Source organism: Asterias amurensis, chromosome 14 (assembly GCF_032118995.1).
Source record: "Asterias amurensis chromosome 14, ASM3211899v1".
Classification (NCBI taxonomy): domain Eukaryota; kingdom Metazoa; phylum Echinodermata; class Asteroidea; order Forcipulatida; family Asteriidae; genus Asterias; species Asterias amurensis.
Genome location: NC_092661.1, coordinates 9,718,049 through 9,741,267, shown reverse-complemented (window position 1 = coordinate 9,741,267; position 23,219 = coordinate 9,718,049). Strand labels below are relative to the sequence as shown.

The 23,219-nt window shown below is 39.1% G+C and overlaps 2 protein-coding genes across 2 annotated transcripts; one reads left to right on the top strand and one right to left on the bottom strand.

The window, feature by feature from the left end:
- Positions 1–155: 155 nt before the first annotated feature.
- LOC139947279 (peroxiredoxin-2-like) lies at positions 156–5,786 on the top strand. The gene is made up of 6 exons (XM_071945164.1): positions 156–358; positions 1,846–1,963; positions 2,241–2,357; positions 2,970–3,092; positions 4,015–4,180; positions 4,654–5,786. Exons 1-6 carry the CDS (start codon positions 184–186, stop codon positions 4,708–4,710), a joined length of 756 nt encoding a protein of 251 aa, XP_071801265.1. The 5' UTR covers positions 156–183; the 3' UTR covers positions 4,711–5,786.
- Positions 5,787–6,812: 1,026 nt separating this feature from the next.
- Positions 6,813–22,288, bottom strand: LOC139947278 (uncharacterized). The gene is made up of 6 exons (XM_071945163.1): positions 21,987–22,288; positions 16,331–17,315; positions 14,804–14,952; positions 14,173–14,266; positions 12,425–12,529; positions 6,813–10,893 (listed from the first exon to the last, which is right to left on the bottom strand). Exons 1-6 carry the CDS (start codon positions 22,116–22,118, stop codon positions 10,751–10,753), a joined length of 1,608 nt encoding a protein of 535 aa, XP_071801264.1. The 5' UTR covers positions 22,119–22,288; the 3' UTR covers positions 6,813–10,750.
- Between the last annotated feature and the right edge of the window lie 931 nt (positions 22,289–23,219).

Below are 23,219 nucleotides of genomic sequence, written 5' to 3'. Positions count from 1 at the left end.
GGAAAATTCTATAACAAAACATCACTGGACATTATTTGCCAGTCTAAATTGGTACGTGTCTTTCTGACTACATGCTGTCCAAGTAAAAAAAAAGTGATTAATTTGTGTAAGTTACCCAGACGGCCACCAACCGGTTTTCTGTATATACAGTTTTAGTGAGGCACCTGGCTATCTCAGTCCAAGATGGCGCGTTTGTTGTCTTTCGTTGCATTTAGCGTGTGCAGTTTTCTCTTCGTGTTGGCTTTTTCTTTGCCGTCCGGAGCTGAAGAGGCCTGCTACAGCTACGGAGGGGGGCATGTTTATCCTGGAGAGGGACTGAGGTCCTCCGAGCATGCTGTTCACTGGAGTAAAGCGCAAAGTATGGAACGTAACGCAAACATAATTTTGGAAAGAAAGGGTGGGCGTGGCTATAGGTTTTAGCCCCGTACGTGTGGTTGAAAAAGTGGGAGGGGTATTTTAATTGGTTTTCAGATGATATTGGCTTTTGGAGTTCAATACAACAGTTCTCTTTTAATTAGAGCAAATAAATGCTACATTTGATCCTATCTTATGTGAAATATTTGAAAAAACATTGTGTTTTTACAATTCATGGACTCTTTTGGGGTTGGAATTGGATGGATTGGCATGGACGGAGGATGATTGAACTTGATTGAACATGTTATGTTGAATTGAAGTTGGAGGTAGAATGATTGTAGACCGCTGCATTTTTGACCACATCAGCATGATGAGGGCACTTTCTACAGGGAGTTTTCTGGCATCACAATTGTCTTATTTTGTCTGACAATGACATACAGAGTTTTTATAAATCGAATAGTATATATGTAACAAATGGAAACGAAAACACGTGTTTGTTTTATTATATACAAACCTTACCCTTGTCAATTGAACAAGATGGCGCAATCAGCCATAAAATTTCGTATTAGTATGTGGGAGACTTAATCAAATCATTGAGAATCTTTCAGCTGGCTAGCTTTTCAAGTATGATTGAATTTACAGTTGAAATGATTGTACCCACTTCAGTTCAGTTGTCATTATCCACTTGACAAGCTTGTTGATGCTCTTTATCCTTGGTGGCCTTGCTCTATGTTGTTGAATCTAGTGCCATCTGTTCATTGTGGAATGTGGTTAACACTCTTTAATGCTTGCACAGTTGGAAAAGTGTCCGTGTGGCGCCACCACTTTTTCATTCGATATGAAATTATATAGTATCTAATTTACCTCAATGAGATATTCCTTTTTGTAAAAATGAGTGAAAAAGTGGTGGAGCCATATGGAAAGTTTTCCACACAGTTTTAACCATTGTTTAGATCAGGCATTGATGTATGGAACACTGACTATAAATAGTTATTACTAAATGGAAATTGACTCCTGAAAATTGAGCAGTTGAATTTGAATAGGTGGGTTAATGCAATAGATGCAGAAACTGCGAATAGAGGCCCCATAAAAATGTGTTGCATCAGCAGGTTTATTTAAGACGTGATCACTTTATTAAATAATTTGAAACTAAACAGTATTGAAATTCCGTCGAAAAACCTGCTGATTTGGGAAAAAAGTGTAAATCTTTGTGAGGAAGACACTTATTTCGCAAAAAAAGTTGAAAAGTTGGTGATTTTACCATGCCTCGTGTACAAAACATTGCGCTGCAGCCACAGGCATTGTGCAACACTTGGGCACTTTGAATGGGCTAAAGCATACAGGATCATGTGTACCCCGATAATCATAATCTAACAATTTGGAAGTTGAGTTACTATGAGGTGTGAGGATAGATCCAAGTCGTCTCTCAAAGGGATCAATGGTTAATTATTGTTTATTATTTTTTCTCTCTCTCTGTAACTTTCCATGCAGTTTCCAAACCAGCCCCTAACTTTGAGGGGACCGCGGTGGTCAATGGAGAATTTAAAGAGTTGAAGTTGTCGGACTACAAAGGAAGATATCTTGTGCTTGTCTTCTATCCTCTAGACTTGTAAGAACCCATTCCTTGAATTCCACTTCCGCCTACTAATACCTTTAAAAGCATACTTACCTCAGTCATGAGTAGATGTCTTGATATTGCCTTGATTTTCCTGTAATGCAAATTGTACAATTTGGAATAAAGCTGTTATATTGTACATGTTTATGTTTATTTCATATCATTCCTGTAGTTATGTTGATGTTTTGAGTTAACAAAAATTAACAAAGAAAAATAATAAGATTTTGCAGAAATTTTTTCTAATTATTTTTTATTACATTTTTCCTTCCAGTACTTTTGTCTGCCCTACAGAAATCATTGCCTTCAGTGACCGAGTCAGCGAGTTCAACAAAATCAACACCGATGTGGTTGCAGTTTCTGTCGATTCTCAGTTCACCCATTTGGCATGGTATGTTTGCTCCTATACTACTCCGAACGGGGTTCACTTATTGTACCTAGATTTGAGTTTGTTTCCCCCAACAAGGATACTAATAATAATAATAGTAATAACAAGTTCTTACAAAGCGCATTTCACAAAAACTGTCTCAATGTGCTTTAATACATTAGTGCCCGGGTCGGCCTAGGTCCATTCCCTGTGCGTTCAACAGCTTTGACGTCGTATGCGGGGCTCACCCAGGTCAGCCCAAAGTACCCTACAATGTACTTGTGGAGTAGGTCGCCCTTAAATCAGCGAATCTGTGAGCAGTTAGTTTTTTATTATTCCGAGTCAGGTACTTTCGTATCACTGTGAGCTTATAAATTTATTTTTTGTGAATCCACCAACAGTTTCAAACATAATGCACACAAAAAAAGTAGTTTTGGTTGGCTGTCGCAAGATGCCTTGGCGTCAATGCCGGGGGAAGTTGGCGATCGATTAGCTCATGTCAGCGGCTCACTTGGATGAGCACATCGGGGTGGACCCGGGGAAGCTAATCGAACGCACCCAGTATTTTATTGTTTTTTCTCATCATTTTGTTTGTTTGTTTGTTTGTTTGTTTGTTTGTTTGTTTGTTTGAAATAGGATGAATACTCCACGGAAGAAAGGCGGCCTTGGACCAATGTCAATCCCTCTTCTATCTGATCTAACACACCAGATCTCTAAGGATTATGGGGTTCTATTGGAGGATTTGGGGCACACTCTCAGGTAATCCCGCTCATGCATAATGTTTTTAGTTTTTAAAATAGGGTTGGAGATTTGTCACCATAATGCTGATTTGTAAAAAAAATAAATGCAAATGTATATATATAGAAAGTTACAAGAAAAGTCACATGTGAAAGTGTCAGCTGAATACAGTGTTAAATGTGGAGAAAACATCAAAAATATGTTGCAGTTTTTTATTAAAAATAATTAATTACGATCTTTTCGTGAATCCTTGAACAGTTTCAGGAGTAATATTTTCACAAGAACGTTGAATTAGTCCATGAATATCAAAGTGACAGCTCGTACCAACCACATCTCCTGATGCAGTGTTCATGAATGGAGACCAACCCTAAAAAAAATTAAGATTCAAATGTTTTGGGTGAAAAAAATATCAAAACCATAATTAACCAAAATAGTTTCTACTGTGAATAGCTGCAGTGTTTCTTGCAAAGTAAGTTTTTATGACCATTGATTTTTTGAGTATTTATAACTGTAATTATAAATTTAACGTTCCAAACCTGGAAGAGCTGTGCTAAAGGCACTAACCACTTTTGGTAACTGCCAAAGACCAGTACTCCCACTTGGTGTATCCCGACATAGGCATAAAATATGTCTGTGAAAATTTGGAACCAGTTGGTCATCGAAGTTGCAATTGTGAACAATGAAAGAAAAAAACCCTTGTTGCACAGATTTGTGTGCTTTCAGATGCCTAAAAAAGGCATCAGGCCTGAAGACTTTTAATATTGAGTGTAAAATAACCTCTTTCTGAAAAAACTCACAATGTTTTATACTGTCAACAGCTCCCCATTGCTCATTACCAAGTAAGTTTTTATGCTGACAATAATTTTTATAATTACCAATAGTGTCCAGTGCCTTTAATCTTTGCTATTTATTTCATCTTCACCTTGTTATTTTTCATTTTCAGGGGCCTGTTCATAATTGACGGCAATGGTGTTCTACGTCAAATTACAATGAATGATTTACCGGTCGGCCGATCGGTTGATGAGACTTTGAGATTGGTGCAGGCTTTCCAGTATACAGACAAGAATGGTGAAGTGTGCCCAGCAGGTTGGAAGCCAGGCAGTGACACAGTAAGTGGAAATATTAGGTTGTCAGTAAAGATAAAAGATTATATGCATAATTTAATTCATTATGGGAAAGAAAAAAATCCAATACTGGATCGAATTAAAAGAGATTTTCCGAACTGAAAAAATCATCATTTAAACAACACAAGACAGCCTGACTTGCCCAGTCATAACAGATGTTAAATTTGCATCGGGATGTAGAATATTAATTTTGGTTTTTACCCATACACTGATGTGTGTGAGCCCTGTATACTCAGTACTTTTCCTAGTCCTGTGAAAAAATATCACGTAGGCATATTACTCGGGTGGGATTCGAACCCAAGACCCAACTTTGCCCAGTCGTGACTTTACTTTCGGAACGCTAAAATCTTGGGCCTGGCAGGGTCCAGTGTAAGATTTGATGTTATACACTTTTGATAGCCAGTTAATTTTATAACAAGTTGATAAACTTCTACTTTCTCTTCTTCTTTTTCCACCAGATTATTCCGCATCCAGAGGACAAACTGAAGTACTTTAGCAAACAGAAGGATAAATAAACCCCCTGTGGAATGGGAACGCCAGTTGTTCTGAATTAGACTTGCTACAAGTCTCTTTGCTTTGTCTACTGTCTCTGTCGCTTAGGATGGATTTTCACAATGAGTTAAGACTAGTCTTATCTCGAGTTAGGATGAGTTACTTGCCTCACTTAGGACTAACCTTAAGTTTGTAATATCTCCTAGGACTAATCCTAAGTTAGGACTAGTCCTAACTCTTTGTGAAATTTACCCCTAGTCTCATAGTGACTGATTTGATCAAACCTAACAACTTGAAATTTTGTTTTCCATTCAAAGTAATTGGAAATAAGGTACAAATAAAATTGTCATCAATATGCAAGGAAAAGTGAAACTTAGGTTCTGCATGTTTTTGTAACAAGTCTAGTTTATAATTTGTCAATTTTTTTTGAAAAAATTGTGTGTTGGTTACCTTGAAATGAAAATATGGGGACAAAAGTTTTCTTTTTAACATTTTAAAGCCAAATATGGGGGGGGGGGTTCTGCTCATAGTGTGCATTTTGTGTAGGTACTTGATGGTAAGGTCATATTTTGGTAATAATGACCCTAAAAGAAATGTGTCATTTCAATCAGGAAGCTTACTTGCCAAAAAGATTTTAATTGTGATTGGCATCATGCAAAAATTTTTCATCTGGAATGCTCCTATTGATCACAAATAAATAAAAGTATGGCAACAATTTTATAAAGGCAAGTCTTGGAGATTTAAAATTATGTGGGGTCGGTCCTTTTGTGAAAGGTGCAGATGCAGTTTAGTGCCTATCACTTCGCTCAACATCAACGACTCAAAAATATGTTGCTGTTTTAGGGTGGTTTTCTTTATTTATACAGATAACTGTATTCGGCTGAAACTTTCACAGGTTATTGTCTCAACAAATTGGCTTAATAAGTCAGTATTACGCAGACAAAAACAAATGCATTATTAGTCGGGTACTCATGTGTTGTCACAATTTAATGTTTACATTCATTTTTGGTGTTTCTTTTGTTTGATTGGGTTTTTCTTCTTTCCCCAACACAAGAGGAAAACATGTTCTGAACTTGCATACAAGCACTGGGAAAAATAAGCATAGAACAAACATGCTTAGCAGACACACTATACCAGCCTTCATGTGAACATGATTAGTTCTTGTGACTGTTACCTGACTACATCTCGCCAAGCTCATTAATTTTTTGAGCAATATTTTCTACTTAAAGGCACTGAACACCTTTGGTAATTGTTTGTGACCAGTATTCTAACTTGGTGTATCTCAACATATACGCATAAAATACATGTAACAAACCTGTGAAAATTTGTATGCGATTAGTCGGCAAAGTTGCAAGAGAATAATGGAAGAAAAAACACCCGTCGCACAAGTTGTGTGCTTTAAGTTGCCTTTAATTCAAGACCTCGGCTGAGGTCTCTTGTTCAACTCAAATATTTCAGTTAGAAATTACCTCTTTCAGAGGGAGCCATTTCTCACAATGTTGTATACCTGTTACTATCAACAGCTCTCCATTGCTTGTTACCAAGTACGTTTTTGTGCTAACAATTATTTTGAGTAATTACCAATGGTGTCCACTGCCTATAAGAGCACTATGCATAGTCCTGGTGGGAAATTTTGCCTGGTAATTTGTTGCCTTGGTATTTTAGAACAATTAGTGCACTAATTGTTTTGTGCAGTTTCTTACCTTTGTAAAAGGCTTGTTTTAGTACCGTTCTTGTCATGCTTGTGAGTGATTTAGATGGGGATTTTGTGCTCAATAAAACACTTGTATTTCAATCTTTATAATTTGTGTGATTGAGTTTAATACCATCTTTGTACATTTTGTAGTTCGTCCCGAGCTGGACTATTATTTAAGGTTTGATAGATGTTGAATTTGCATCCGGGATAAATATTAATTTGGTTTTACCCTTACACTGATGTGTGTTAATACTTTCCTGACTTATGTGAACAAAATCACAGGCATAATACTTGGCTGGGATTCAAACCCACGACCTTTGCAATTCTAGAGCAGTGTCTTATCAATTAGACCACAAAGATTGCTTGTTAGCTAGAAGCAGTCCAAATCCTAACACAATTAGGAAACACACTTTACAATAATTATTCAAATCATAATATCGCATTTTTTTATTTTGTTTTTATTTGTAGTTTGGCATAATATAAATGGTAATACATAATATCAGATAAATCTTTAAATTACGAAGCACAATCAGTCTGATAACGATGTTAAGGCTTTAAGTTTAGTCAGCATAACTATACAAGAAGAAACCACTTGAAGTGTAGGGGGAGGCTGCCTAATTTGATTTGATCAAGTCTCTCCATCAATTATTTACACTAAAATATACCTGCATTAAGACAAGAAAATCTTTGTAATCACCGGGCAAGCTTGGAAGTCTAGCAGTTTATACAACTGCCCTAAAATGTGAAAAGTCATTGGTTCCGTTTACCATCACCAGGGCCCAATTTCATTGTTCTGCTTACCGACGAATTCTGCGCTTACGATCACCGTTCTCAGCGCAAAATGTCTGTGCTAGCTGTACGGTAAGCGAAGAATGCCTACATTTAGTAATGTGGAGTATGCACACGCACAAATATGCCCAACTTAAGCGCAGAATTCCCTGCTTCAGCAAGTGCTGATTCTTTGCTTACGAACGTATGTGTGCTTTGGAGCTAGAAGCAATGACTTACCAACATAATAGCTTGTGTTAAGCTCAACAAATTTGCAGAAGCGGCAAAAATGTGTCCAGCTAAATAGATCTGGATAGTTCATTGTTCATTTGACTAACTTCCACTTAAAGGCATTGTGAGAAACGGTTCCCTCTGAAGAAACATAGTTTTCGAGTAAGAAGTAATTTTCCACAAATTTGAATTTGAGACCTCAGATTTAGAATTTGAGGTCTCGAAATCAACCATCTAAATGCACACAACTTCGTGTAACAAGGGTGTTTTTTCTTTCATTATTATCTCACAACTTTGACGACCAATTGAGCTCAAATTTTCACAGGTTTGTTATTTTATGCATATGTTGAGATACACCAAGTGAGAAGACTTGTCTTTGACAATTACCAACAGTGTCCAGTGTCTATAAAACATAAGGGTCAAATAAAAGTATCCGACCAAATTTACATTTTTGCACAAAACAAAGTATTTCTCTGTTTCAACTTAATTGTGAAATCTGGCATAAGGGCAAGTACTTGTACATGATTGGAAGTGGAAGAGTACATTCATCCAAAACTCTTAGTTTTTCAAGTAACATGTACAAAATGTCATAAAGAGGGACAATTTAATGTTGTTACAATTCATATTGTTTTGTACAGGAAGGTTCTTTACATTGCTATCATAGAGCTATATAAATTGACTAGAGCGCTACCACCCCGTTATACACGCACTTAGGTTTTGAAGCCGTGTGGGAGCATCCATGTTTATGTACAAACCAATACAAAAGCTTGAAATTTTGTACGGGAAATGACGGCTATTTGCATGATAGTGCATTTGTTCTTTTCTATGTGTCATCGAACCAAAAAATGCAGCAAATGTGAACGCACAATCTGCTGATGAGCGTACAAAACTGCGAGCGCCATGTGCGTCATGTTTAAAAGGCGCGTATACTTTTTTTAGTACGTCAATCAAGTCGAACTTACGGTTTTCGTAACGCGGACGTGCGCTAATGGGCTGTCGCGTACGAAAGCGCACATGCCGAATTCAAAAAAATCGCGGCAATGTGTGTTTTCTTAAAATTAAAATCGTGACTATCGTTCCGTAGTCACGCAACAAATCAAACATGTCTACGCTCAGGGTAGCTTCAAAACGCGGAGCAAGTTAGCGCTCTAGTCAATATATATAGTTCTATGATTGCTATACAATTCTAACAGAGATTTATGTTTCTTGATATAATTTTTCCTTCACTTTCTTCTGCAAGCAGCGACTTGCTGTCATCATTTATGTGAAGTATTTTAGGCCTCATGTTTATGGAAGGAAGGGTATGCTTTTGGTAATTACTTTACGAATTAAAGGCAGTGGACACTATTGGTAATTACTCAAAATAATTATCAGCATAAAACCTCACTTGGTAACAAGTAATGGGAGAGGTTGATAATATAAAACATTGTGAGAACCGGCTCCCTCTGAGGTAACATAGTTTTCGAGTAAGAAGTAATTTTCCACGAATTTGATTTTGAGACCTCAAGTTTAGATTTGAGGTCTCGAAATCAAGCATCTGAAAGCACACAACTTCGTGTGACAAGGGTGTTTTTTATTTCATTCATATCTCGCAACCTTGATGACCAATTGAGCTCAAATTTTCACAGGTTTGTTATTTTATGCATATATGTTTAGATACACTAAGTGAGAAGACTGGTCTTTGACAATTACCAATAGTGTCCACTGTCTTTAAGGAGAGCGGTTGATATTATAAACACATTGTTTAGAAACAACACCCATTGAAGTAATGCAGTTTTAAAGAACCAAAATTCACACCCAAATTTAAATCTGAGAAAGGCTTCAGTCATGTTTACAGTAAGGTTTTTTTTCTTTCATTATTTTTGTGCAACTTCGGTGGTCAATTGAGCCAATGACAGCTAATCATCATCATCATCATCCTTCGTCCTTGGACGGAAAAGTAGAAGCAGCTTTGATGAAATGGTGCTGGTTGCTTATTCCCTCATGAGTTGTTGAGTCTCATTTAGATTGAGATTTGTGTCTCACAGGGGTGAGAGTCATTATTAACAAAAAAAATTGAAACTTGGATACAAATTCAAAGGTAAGTTGAAATGATGCCATTTCTACTTTTTGGTAACTCCTGTGGTTATAGATTCCAATGAGCTTTTGGAAACAGTATCCAAAGCACTATTAAAGTAGACCAATGAGCAGGATTTCTTCATTTGTGTAAAAAAATATTGTCTGATTTTGTTCACCATGCCGACATAAAAAGTCTGAATTCAGCCAAAACTCTGAACAATCTCATCCCTGGTCTCAGGTGATGGTGTCAGTGTAGCTCATTTTCCTTCTGCAGCAATTTGGATGTCCGCCAGGAGGATTCCAAAAGATCAGGTGCGATATTGGTTGATCAGCTGTACGCCAACAGTGACCGACCAACTGTAGACATCTCTGCATTATGGTCTCGGATAGTGGTGGTAGATTGCCATATACTTCCCTGCTTGTAATATGGTCCCGCTAGTTGATGTTTAGAATTCTACTGGAGTCTATTTTGTCACTCTAAATTATAAACACCTAACCCTCCTAGATGTGGAAGTTCATCGGATGCACACAAAAAAAACCTCAACGTAAAAAATACCTCTGGTTGCTGTGATTGGCCTATTATACCAACCTCAAAATACACATTTCGCTACATTTGGCACACATCTGAATTAATATACATAAGCATAGCCCTCCGATTGTATATCTAGTAATGCATGTGATCATAGTCGTGTAATGACCAGCTTTTATATAATTCTTAATCGATGGCGGTAACTGCTTTGAGATCAAAGACCGAAAGACTGCTTAATACACAAATTCACAACTACAGGGCAGAATGAATCTCGCATTTAAGTCCTGTCCCAAGTTGTGGCTGCGGCTGGAGCTCAATCATCATGTGAACATGCGATGAAGCATATGATGCCCATGACAACCCCCATAGAAACAGCCGCAGCCGTAGCCACCGATTCACTGCTGCTGAAGCCAAAAGCCAGCCACAGCCGAGCATGATCACTTCATCAGAAAAGGTCACAGCCGATAGCCACTAACACATTATATGTCTGAGGCAAGAGTCCCACAGTAAATTTACAATACATTACACCGCGACCTACTGCCACGCTGACAACAACACAGTCGGCAACATCAGAGCCTGGGCCCAATGTCATGAAGTTGCTTGAGCACAAAAAACTAGCTAAGCACAACTAAATTATACTAAGGAGAATAAGGTTACCAGCCAAACTTCCATCTTTGAGTACAACTTGTGACTGGTATCCTGCTCATTTCTGCTAAGCAGAAAATTGTTTAACAATATTTTCTGCGTTAGCAGCTCTATGAAAGTGGGCCCAATATCTGCTTTACTTATCCCTAGGCATTTCGCAGCACTCGCATTTGTCGAGTGCCGGGTGGTTCAGCAGTGTACAAGCGGAGCAGCTCCACTTTTGTGCCTCTTCGGGGTCCAAGACCGTCGGGGTGTAAGGTGGGGAGAGAGGCGAGGTACCTGAAGCACACAAAGCAAATACAGGAAATAATAAATCTCAATGGTGGGATAGAGAAATGGTACTAAGGCACTGGACATGTTTGGTAATTGTCAAAGACAAGTATTCTCACTTGGTGTATCCCAACAATGCATAAAATAACAAACTTGCAAACATTTTGGCTCAATTAGTCATCGAATGTGAAAAGTAAAAAAGAAAAAGAAACACCCTTGTTGCATTACTTTGCGTGCTTTCAGATGCCTAATAAAAGGCTTCAGCATACAATCAACAGCTCTCCATTGCGCGTTATCAAGCATTTGTCGTTGAGTAATTACCAATAGTGTCCAGTGCCTTTTAACTGTATTAACACACAGGGACATTGACTCCCGAAATAGGCCTTGGATAGCACTAAGCCAACGAATGTGAAATGTTCCCGCTCAGTCTATTATTTCTAATCTGGTAATATGGTCTGAACAGTGATGTGATAGACTGTTTAGAAAAAAACTGAACTGCAAGTACAACGCTTGAAAGCTTAGGTGTGTGGAACCTTGCGTGCCCATAGCCTGCTTACATACATTTATATGTATCTTTGGTTTTAAAAGCCATCTGCAGTATTGGGCATTCAATAATATTGGTAAAATGGTCTGATCAGGGATGTGATAGACTGTTGAGAACAAAACTGAACTGCGAGCACAACGCTTGAATGCTTAGCAGCTTAGGTATGCGGAAGCTTGCGTGCCCATAGCCTGCTTACATACATTTATATGTATCTTTGGTTTTAAAAGCCATCTGCAGTATTGGGCATTCAATAATATTGGTAAAATGGTCTGATCAGGGATGTGATAGACTGTTGAGAACAAAACTGAACTGCGAGCACAACGCTTGAATGCTTAGCAGCTTAGATATGCGGAAGCTTGCGTGCCCATAGCCTGCTTACATACTTTTACATGTATCTTTGGTTTTAAAAGCTATCTGCAGTATTGGGCATTCAATAATATTGTTTTTAGCTTCACGTTTTAATGAATTTGATCTTAGATATAAAAAATAAAAGATATATAAATTACTTTTATTTATTTATTTATAAAAACAAATGGAAAGGGGAGGGAGATAAACAAGAAAACGGATTTCTGGTTACACAAGGAGAAATCACATCCCTGTCTGATACATGTGTGGTTATGTACACGGGGTTAACAAGTGTACAGTTCTAGGTTAAAGCCATTATCACAACTTCCACATAAAGTAACAAACCTGTGACAATTTAGGCTCAATCGGTCATCAGAGTCGGAAGAAAATAACTGGAAAACCCACTCTTGTTTTCACGCGTTTCGCCGTGTCATGACATGCGTTTAAAATAAATCCGTAATTCTCGCTACTGTTTTCTCAAAAAGTAAAGCGTTTCATGGACTAATATTTCAAGAGCAGTCTTTCACCATTACCTTCTGTAAACCCTGTACATTATTTGTAAATCTGTGAACTTTTTGTTTGTTTCTGTACCGAAAGTGTATAATGGCTTTCAGTGTTACCTCTATCATGGTTATAAAATGTCTGACTTACTCTCAGGGAATGAGTTGGTTGGCGACATCGGTGGAATTGGACCTGGTGCTCCAGTGGATCCCATATTGCCATAGAAACTATTGGCTTGGGCCAGATCCATCAAACCTGCAAATCACAAAAGATATTAAGGAAATTATTACAGTGAGGCTTTTGCTACATATAATAATAATAATATCATAGATGTTAAATTTGCATCGGGGATAAAGAATATTAATTTTGGTCTTTACCCATAATATCAATAATTTGGGGGCTAATCGTCCTTACTCGCAGCTAAGAGCTGAATTGCGAAGGACGCGGCTACAACGTGTTCGAGAAGCAGGCATGCAAGGGCGCATTCAGCTGCCAGCCACATCAACCCATTATGACCACGGAGCACAGCCAAGATCGAAAGTGTTTGATTTTTTCCTGAGGGAGGAAAACCGGATAGTGTGGAAAACCCTCGTGGCACAGCAGAGCACCAACGCACAACTCAACTCACATATGGCCCCAACCGGGAATCGAACCAGGGTCACCTTGGTGAGAGGCGAGCGCTTTTACTATACTATACTATACTACAAAGGCATTTATAAAGCGCTCTTACAAAAAAAGGTATCACAGTGCTTTACACAGAAAGAAAGAAAAACCAAGATAAACATACAACAAAATTAAGAGTCATTTAAATAGGTTTTGAGAGCTTTTCTGAAGGCTGCTAATGAAGATGAATGGCGTATATTGTAGGGTAGTGGGTTCCACAAAGTAGGCCCTGCAGCAGAGAAACCCCGGTCACCAGATGAAGTGCGAGAATGGGGGATGATCAGAACTCTGTTATCTTTGGCAGATCGCAGTCCTTCTCTAGTTGGAACATACGGATTAATGAGTTCTTTGAGATAAAGCGGAGCATCTGTGTCGGTGATACATTTAAAAACAATTGTGAGAAGTTTGAACTGGATGCGTTTTGAAATACAGAGCCAATGAAGTTCACGGATAAGTGGAGAGACGTGGTCATATTTCTTGGCCTGGAAAATGAGCTTTGCAGCCCGGTTTTGTAGACGTTGAAGCCGTTTAGTGTCTTTGGAGGAGAGACCCGCAAGCAGAGAGTTGGCGTAGTCGATCCTTGATGTGACAATTGCTCTTACTGCGTCCTGGCAGGCAGATTGAGTGAGGAAAGATCTTATGCGAGACAAATTGCGAAGGTGAACATTGACAGCACTGGATATAGAAGAAACCTGGTTTGACATGCGCATTGATTGGTCGAATACAACACCGAGGTTCTTAGTTGTTGAAGCCGGAAGAATTACTTCAGAGCCAACCTTAAGTGTCACAGAAGATAGTAAGTCCGTGAAACAGGGACTCGCAGCAATGAAGAACTCTGTTTTAGTTTCATTTAACTGAAGCATGTTATTTGCCATCCACTTCTTTATGATCAGAATACAGTTGGAAAGGGAAGACAGGGCATCATTAACTTCACATTGATTACGAGGGTCAAACGAAATGTACAATTGCGTGTCATCTGCATAAAAGTGAAACATAACATTTTTGTAGCACTTGATTATATTTGCAACAGGATAAGTGTACAAAGAAAAGGATTGGGGGCCAATTACAGAGCCTTTTACGCACAAGCCAAATGTGCATGCTACTCCTCAATCATAATGTAAACTGAAATTTGTATATTTTAAATTTGGTTGTAACATTTCCCAAGGGTTATGGGGTATGTTTCTTTTTTGAATAAAACAAGAAATCAAATCAAATCAATTATTACTATTGAGTACCTTGGCTTTTATGGAGATCTATTTCTCGATTCATACACTCAATGTCAATCTGAAGCTGTCTCTTCTGCTCCCGTAATCGGCCGATTTCCTCAGGCTACCATAAAATGGGACAAAAGTGGTATATTTAAAGGCAGTGGAAACTATTGGTAATTACTCAAAACAATTATTATAGCATAAAACCTTACTTGGTAACGAGCAACGGAGAGCTGTTGATACATGTACATGTAGTATAAAACATTGTGAGAAACGGCTCCCTCTGAAGTAACGTAGTTTTCGAGAAAAAAACAATTTTCCACGAATTTGATTTCAAGACCTCAAACTCCTCGGTAACCTGCGGAAACGCCTTCGCAAGCGATTCTTTTCTTACGGTAAGCAGAGCCATGAAATTTGGCCCTGGTCATTAACGTTAAGCCATCACTAAATCAGGCCTTGGTGTGGAGTAACATACTGACATAGGAGAAGATGAAAGGATTGAGACACCACACTAGCACAAGAAGTCTGTGAGGGTTAGCGCCTTTTCAAAATGTCGGAACGGTAGCAAATTCTAGATGGTTCCAATTTTTTTTAGACACACTCTCAAGAACATTGGCCTTTCCTGTCTATGAATAAAAATCCAGGCTTGGTGAAATACCTTAGGATATGGTGATCTGTGGTTGAGTTTGTTTCCCACCTCCCTCTCCATTTGAGCCGTCAGGATTTTCATTTCGTTGAGATTGCGTCTCTCTTCCTCTAACTCCTTGCAGAGCCGTTCAAAGCGCGCTTTCTGGTGCATCAATAAAGCTGTAAATAGATTTGATTTTAACTTTTATTAACATTGACAAACTTATATAGGATTTAAAGCATTGCATGGTGAGGTATCATCAATATATATTTGGTTTGCGGTCACACCATTTGTGTTGTGTATCTACTTGCCAGGTAGGGTTTGTTCCTAGAGGACTGTCTTTCTTTATTCTACAAATGCGGAGTAGATTGACAAACTTCTTGATCAGAAGGTTAAATTACAGAGTCATAACACCAGTCTAAATAGGTATGACATATAAAATATTCAAAAAGCACACCTCAATATCAAAAAATAAATAATAAACAGAGGAGTCATAAATTATGTAAATGACCTGTTTTGCATCTGAATATTATCCCAACCGCTATAAACTGTTTTGCGGCTGAACAAAGAAAAATTTACTAAAGAGCGGAATTTGAACCAACGACCTCCGGATTAATGTGACAGCGTTTTACCATCTAGCCCTACATGTATGTTTGCAGTCTCCCTGTTTTGTCAAAACCATCAGAGGTCGATTTCACAAAGAGTTAGGACTAGTCCTAGGAGATACAATTAAGCTTAGGCGATATCGATTTATTTTATTCACGATATATCGCCGACAATATATCGCGATATTCGATATAATTGCGATTAATGAAATTTGACATCATCAGTCTTCAAACTCCAAGTGAAAGTTGTAGAAGAGACAGTCATAGCTTAAGAGAGGTGTTCTAATGACCTATTCTTCTGGTTTTACTCCAAACCTATGGGGTGCAAGATGTCAGGATCGATTATCGTGATATATCGCGATATATCGATATTTCGATTAAAACCAAATCCATCCGATATCGAAATCGTTTCCAAATTAATATCGCGATATTCGATAATATCGTGATATCGCCAAAGCTTAGATACAATGTATACAAAACGTGTGGCTAGTCCTAAGATAGGACGAGTAACTTGTCCTAACTTGAGACAAGACTAGTCTAACTCTTTGTGAAATCCACCCCTGGGATGCCAGTCAGAAGCCATACAACCATAAGCTGCTGTATGGGAAGCAGCAGCCAGGGGATCACCATTTCAAAGGGTTCACACTTTTTTATTTCTGCTAGGCCTAAACAAGGTGTTTTACAATCTACAAGCGATGATTTTGGTGTGTTTTTTATTTTGTAAACAACTTTTGGTCTAAAGGCTCACACTGTAATTATTCAGTCACATCTACAAGGTGTGTAGTAAAAATGACAATGGTCAGGATTGTGTAATGTACGTACACTGTATCTTAAAGAAAAATTGGTATGCACTGTAAGCATAAAAATGGTTTCTACATATTACATCATAATAATAGTTAAAGTGTCTTTGTTTATGAGGAAAGTTTAATGACAAAAAATTGATGAGGCTTACATTCTGTGTACGATTTCTCAACCTCTTCCTTAGAAAGCGATCTCCCGGGTTCAGGAGGCAAATGATTTCTGTTCTTTTTCACCCTTGATTTCCTCCTTGCATCTTGAAGATTTGGATCCACTATCGAGTGACTTGGTCCTTCGGGAGGATCTTGGAGCAGAGGTGAAGCGTCTTCCTCCAAGGAAGTTGAAATGGATGACTTCTTCGATGTCCTGGGAGAGTCTCTGCTGACTGAAATTGTGGTACTGTCGTTGGCCTTGTTGTATGTTGCCACAGGGGCAGGACTGCGGCTGCCCTTCGCGGGGCGAGTTGCGGGGCTGGAGGGTTTAAGTGGGTCAAGCTGGTAGGAGGTGGCAATCTGAGTTGTTGCGTGTAACTCCACTGGTTGAATATGAGTCAGAGTCCGGTGGCCACTGGGCGACAAATGCCACCCAGTGGAACTATCTGCAGCATTTGGGCGTGGCTCAAATGGGTAGTCATGTGGACTTACAATTGGTTGAAAACCATTGGTGTTCCGTTTGTGGGGGTTGTTTTGCATAGGACTGACATCGCCTTCAGGTGGTCTGGAAACCTCAGATGGGCTCTCAGTCCTTTGTGTCGGTTCCTTTATATCGACCGTGACCAATGATAAATGTTTTGGCTCCTTGTAAAAACTCAAAGAGTTTTGTGCAGATGATGTCGGTGTTTCCCCGTCTGGGAATCCAGTGTCTAATGAAGCCCAGCTAGTGAAACTAGACTTGGGTGTCTCATCTTGGTCGACATCAACTACAAGTTGACCACTCATACCCTGTGAGTCTGCTCTTGTTCGCTCATCAAGGGCAGGTGAATGGGTCATAGACACCTCTATAACATTGTTGTTAGTTCCCGATATAGTGGTTGTGTGCACCATGTGTGGCTGTTGATCGCTACTAACAAAGTCACCATACATGTACATAGCACTGGTCTGTTCAAGATCTTCAATACTCCGACTCATGTTGCCATCATTCTAGAAATTAAAAAAAAAAGTGTTGTTTTTCAATCAGTAGGGCCTACACTTGAATCAGAAACCAGTTTATTCGAGACATGGGAGGAAAGAAAACCTCTGTTTGTAATTTTAACCCACGCAGTCAGGTAGGGACTGAAAACCCAGAGGAGAGGTGAATGGCAAGTGGGACAAAAACCACTGAGCCAACTTGACTGTCCATACATGTACTACTCTATTAACACTTACAGATTGTACATGTACAACCATGGTACAACGTAGGTGGGTTCCACGTACTCCTAGAACTATGAGGTTCCTCTGTCTTCTCCACAAAACTCATAGTTCTAGCTAGTACGTAAAATACAGAAGGTTCCATGTACACAACAGATTGAATAATTTTGTGGAACATGTCAATGTCATTTCACCGAGTTGCCATAAAAAACATATAAATTTCACTTCCACCGAGGGGGGCAAGTACCACAGTTCAGACTGTAAAGTTTTTAAGAATGGTAGGGGTATAAATGTAGCCTGTAATAGTACGTACACATGTACATGCAGGGGTCGAAATTAAGTGTAGCCCTGATTAGATTTTGGTAGCCCGAAAGACACATTATGTCTCGCGTCACGGCTCAAACTTTACAATACACCAATAACATAGTTCTTTATTGTTTGTGATGATGATTTTTGCATTATTTTTCCACTAGCCCGTCGGGCTATCAAGCTGGAAAAATGAGTAGCCCGGCTGTAAATCTGGTAGTCCCGGGCTAGCGGGCTAGTGGCAATTTCGACCCCTGACATGTAGTAGTTAAATAGCTAACTAAAGCCCCTGAAAATAACAACAGCAAGTTAGCAACAAACGTCAAGACAATTATTATAAAACTTAGTTCTATCATGGAGGAAGTCTTCCTCCAAGGTTCAATTTATAATTCTTACTGAAAAAAGGTCTCACATAAATTCACAACATGTCATAAATAATAAAAACTAAATACAACTTTATAACAAACAATTTATTTGGATTGATTGTACTCCTAGAACTATGACGAGGTTCGTTCCGCTATCGTCTCTTTGTCATTTGTGAAGACGAGAGCGGAACCAACCATATTTATAGTTCTAGGACTCAGGAGTAGATCGAATTTTTGATTGTATTGTTTGGGTTGTTTTTAGTTGCGATAATCGTAACCCTCCTCCCGACGGCCGCCCAGGCCGGAGGGTTACGAGACGCGTTCGAGCGTAAACGGTTGATCTGGTCCAACACGTACAATTTGGACAGCTAGTCACCAGATTTGCCCCATTTTTACCACTTTTAAAAATCATGACACAAATTCTGAGGGTACTACCTTAATCCGCAATGTCTAATGCAGCCTGCCATAATACTCAAAACACCATTGAGGAAATATTTCGAAGAAAAATGGACAAAAACTTACCAGAATCGGAGCGAATTCACAGGTTCAAATGTCGAACCTGCGTGGGGCGGAGCTTCGGCTGTATGTGTGGGATGTGTGGTTCAAAAGGTCGTGGCAGTGCGTGGGGTGCGTTGTGTAGCCCGGCAAACTGTGCACATAAATGTGCGGTCCGAGGCTATTCCTGCTTGCGGACTCACATCACTACACGGGCGGACGGGATGTTATACTTATCAGCAACAACACAGTACACGTGTATGTACATTTACATGGTGTACAGTACTGTGGTGCATATCATGTACATGTACAGTGCATTGACCTATTTTATATACGGGCCCTGATGACATGTCTTTTGATTTCCTTTTTTTTTTCATCTGTATTTTCATCAATTATTTATTCGTTTGTCCAGTTCCATTTGTAATCTTTTTGGATTTTATATAGTGTCTTTTTTTATTTAAGAAAGTGTTGTGAATACACCATGAACAGACCGATTGCGATACCAATGTTTACGTATGATCACGTGACCTACAGTACCCAAAGAAAAGGAGAGATACACAGCAAAGCAGTGGAGGATGGGAAGACTCGTACCAATGGACAAGAAATCGGCCGTATATAACTTTGTCTAGCTAAAAACGAAACCCTTTTTGTGAAGTTGAATGTTGTAACATAAATTTAAATCACACTTGCTGTTCTATATTTCCAGTATTCTATTAAAAAATAGGTTTCTTTTGAGATTATAAACTACGTGAGCTACTGATGTTTGAGCAAGCTCACGCGCCGTAGATTTTGCGCTGTGCACGGCTGAAGTCGGGCTGTGCCGTGAGCGAAGTTGTCCGACTCTAGATGAAAGCTATCCCTTCTAAAAAAAAAAAAAAATGAGGATTAAAATAAAGGGATTGGCAGCTTTTTCGGGAGAGGAATTTTATTGAAAGTATTGGCAGCAAATTCTTTACAATAAGGGTAACACTTGACACCGTGTGAACATTCTCGTGGAATTTCCTAGTTTGGTGGAAAAATGTGTTTACCCATCACTGTTCAGCCACCGCGGTAAGGTCGCATGTTACAAAGCCCTGAATATTCTTCAGTGATTTTAAGAAATTACACTTTCTTACAGGTCACGTGACGTTGCGCGCAATTGGTCTATATTATTGGTTCACTATTTATAATTTAGGCCTATTTTGTAAAGCGCCTTGAGCACAGGGGACTGTGCGCGAAATAAGTGTCCTACCAGTATTAATTATCTTCGTTGTACAACTAACAATAAGCGGGCGGAATTGTTTTTACACCACGGCCAGGGTTTTGGACAACATCGCGTATCCTGTTTTGCGACAAAAATACATTATCCGTAAGGCCGGTCGCACATTCCCTATTGGAAGATCATTTCAAAAACTAAGGAGGGAAGGAAAGCCAGAATTCCATATATTTATTCAACGGTGTTATGCACACATTAATATTATTTTTTTAAAGGATAGTAGGGGTCAAGGGATACTGTTTTTTTAACTTGTCATATGCCGCTTCCATTTTAATTTTCGGTAACCATGCTGCAGTGACTGGAACAATAGCTGTGATTTCGTTTTGCTACATACTTGCTTGCATATCATTGCATGTAAATTTAGTTGTTTATAGTGGCTCCAAACTGATTAAAACAACCTTAGGTTGGTAGACGTTTAACGATATTTTAAATGCCCTAAATAAACAGAGCTTCTACAACGCACTCGATCACAACCCCAATACATGTACCTGGGATGGTCAAACGAAATCACTCAAGAAAAAAATAAGCTTGTCGGAGATCAAGCACAGACTTTAAAAATGTCATAAATATACACAGATAAGTTTAAAATACAAGATTGTATAATACAATTGTTTTAGCGGGTCATTTTCATATCTATAGACATAGAGCGAGGAAGCTTTTTTAAAAGTAAAGCGAGCACAGAAACTTAGAGGTCCTTATTTCGAAACCATGGCGTCGGCTTACGGTTCTTGCCGCAAGTTTACTATTCCTTATTTATTCTTCCGATGTACTTTTTACATTGTATTATTATTACTCACGTGCTCACGGCGCTTTACATTTACAAAAGTAGGCCTCGATTAGAAATAAACAAACAGGCAGTTCACAACACTTTCTTTAAAAAATATTATATAAAAAAGGGGCACTATATAAATTACAAAAAGAACAAATTGAACTGGACAAACGAAGCAGAAATATTAATGAAAATACAAATGATAAAAACAATTATGAAATCGAAAGGCATGTAGGTCACGTGATCATACGTAAACATTGGTATCGCAATCGGTCTGTTCATGGTGTATTCACAACACTTTCTTAAATAAAAAAAGACACTATATAAAATCCAAAAAGATTACAAATGGAACTGGACAAACGAATAAATAATTGATGAAAATACAGATGAAAAAAAAAAGGAAATCAAAAGACATGTCATCAGGGCCCGTATATAAAATAGGACAATGCACTGTACATGTACATGATATGCACCACAGTACTGTACACCATGTAAATGTACATACACGTGAACTGTGTTGTTGCTGATAAGTATAACATCCCGTCCGCCCGTGTAGTGATGTGAGTCCGCAAGCGGGAATAGCCTCGGACCGCACATTTATGTGCACAGTTTGCCGGGCTACACAACGCACCCCACGCACTGCCACGACCTTTTGAACCACACATCCCACACATACAGCCGAAGCTCCGCCCCACGCAGGTTCGACATTTGAACCTGTGAATTCGCTCCGATTCTGGTAAGTTTTTGTCCATTTTTCTTCGAAATATTTCCTCAATGGTGTTTTGAGTATTATGGCAGGCTGCATTAGACATTGCGGATTAAGGTAGTACCCTCAGAATTTGTGTCATGATTTTTAAAAGTGGTAAAAATGGGGCAAATCTGGTGACTAGCTGTCCAAATTGTACGTGTTGGACCAGATCAACCGTTTACGCTCGAACGAGTCTCGTAACCCTCCGGCCTGGGCGGCCGTCGGGAGGAGGGTTACGATTATCGCAACTAGGTTGTTTTGACATGTTTGAATTGTTGTGTAGATGGCCCAGCTACATTTGTATTTCTGCTAGCTTAAAATTAAAACAAAAACTTATATTTAAATTTAATATTGTATTTATAATATTTAATAAGTTATTAACAATCAGTTGTGTTTGATTAACTAACCAATAATCAATCAATCAATCGAAATTCTTTTGAAATATAACCAAACCGTGGGATGTCTCAAGGGGCAATTCACACTCAATACACCCACACACTACAGCACATCCAGTTTCTTTACGTACCTTCTGCAAGATACCGGAAACGACATCCACGGGAATTTCAGGGAATCTCCGTTGGAGCACCGTCAGGCTATCGGCCTTCTCATCCCCCATAATGAAGATCGACCCTTTGCTACCTTGTCCAGCGATGGCCATAACTCACTTACACACATTTACACACTCACAAGTATGCCTGACATAGTTTCTGACAATTGTAAACTATTTTATGTACCACATTAGTTTAGTTTAGTTTAGTTTAGCTGCACGTAAAACCCCGACCCGTCGACATGTCATGTCACGAATGTGCGATAAATTCATTAGCTCAGTGCACAATGGTGCCCGATTATGAAGCAATACTCAATGGGAATTCCCTACATACCCAAATCGAGAATCGCTGGTATCATGCAGTGGCCGTCCCGATTTGTTGTTGAAGACTAAGCAAACGTAGAGGGCGCCAGACAGCTCCAATGGTCTAAACTATTATGGATGGAGGGGGGCCAGGAATCAAGGAACCACAAAATAATTAATGCCCCGCCCTCCCACAAAAACACAGACAGACAGACAGACAGACAGACAGACAGACAGACAGACAGACAGACAGACAGACAGACAGACAGACAGACAGACAGACAGACAGACAGACAGACAGACAGACAGACAGACAGACAGACAGACAGACAGACAGACAGACAGACCCTGAATTGGACCCTTTAATTGATTGGAAACACTTTTCGCGTGTGTTTTCACAAAAACATTGTTTCAATTACATGGCCGCCTGGGGAGGCAATTGGGTTCTTCCCAGCTATGGTTCTCGGCCGGCAGACGGACCGTGCGTGTTGGATTGGAAATATTTACGGAACTATTTCCGTAAATTAAAGTTTTCCATAATATTTCTACACTACAGTCTATGGAGGTGGTACAGGCACGGTCAGGCAATGTCACCATTGCATTTTGAACCTGCTGTTGTTGGAGAAGGCATGCAAAACTGTGAATTGAACGGAATTACATTTAATTGTATTGTTCTGAAGCATTTCTCCGCCCAATTTGCAAATAATTTCACTGAAATATTTACAAAAAGTTCTCATGTCGCTCTTCATCATCGCATTAGGCTACGGCTAGCCTACGGCGGGATCGCCGCATGCAGAGCACGCGTTGACGTCCCTAGCAATATCCTTAGCAACAGTCGTAGCCATAGCCGTAGCCGCCACAGTATTGAAATTACTGGAGAAATTTTACAAACAAACGTTTGTTTACTGA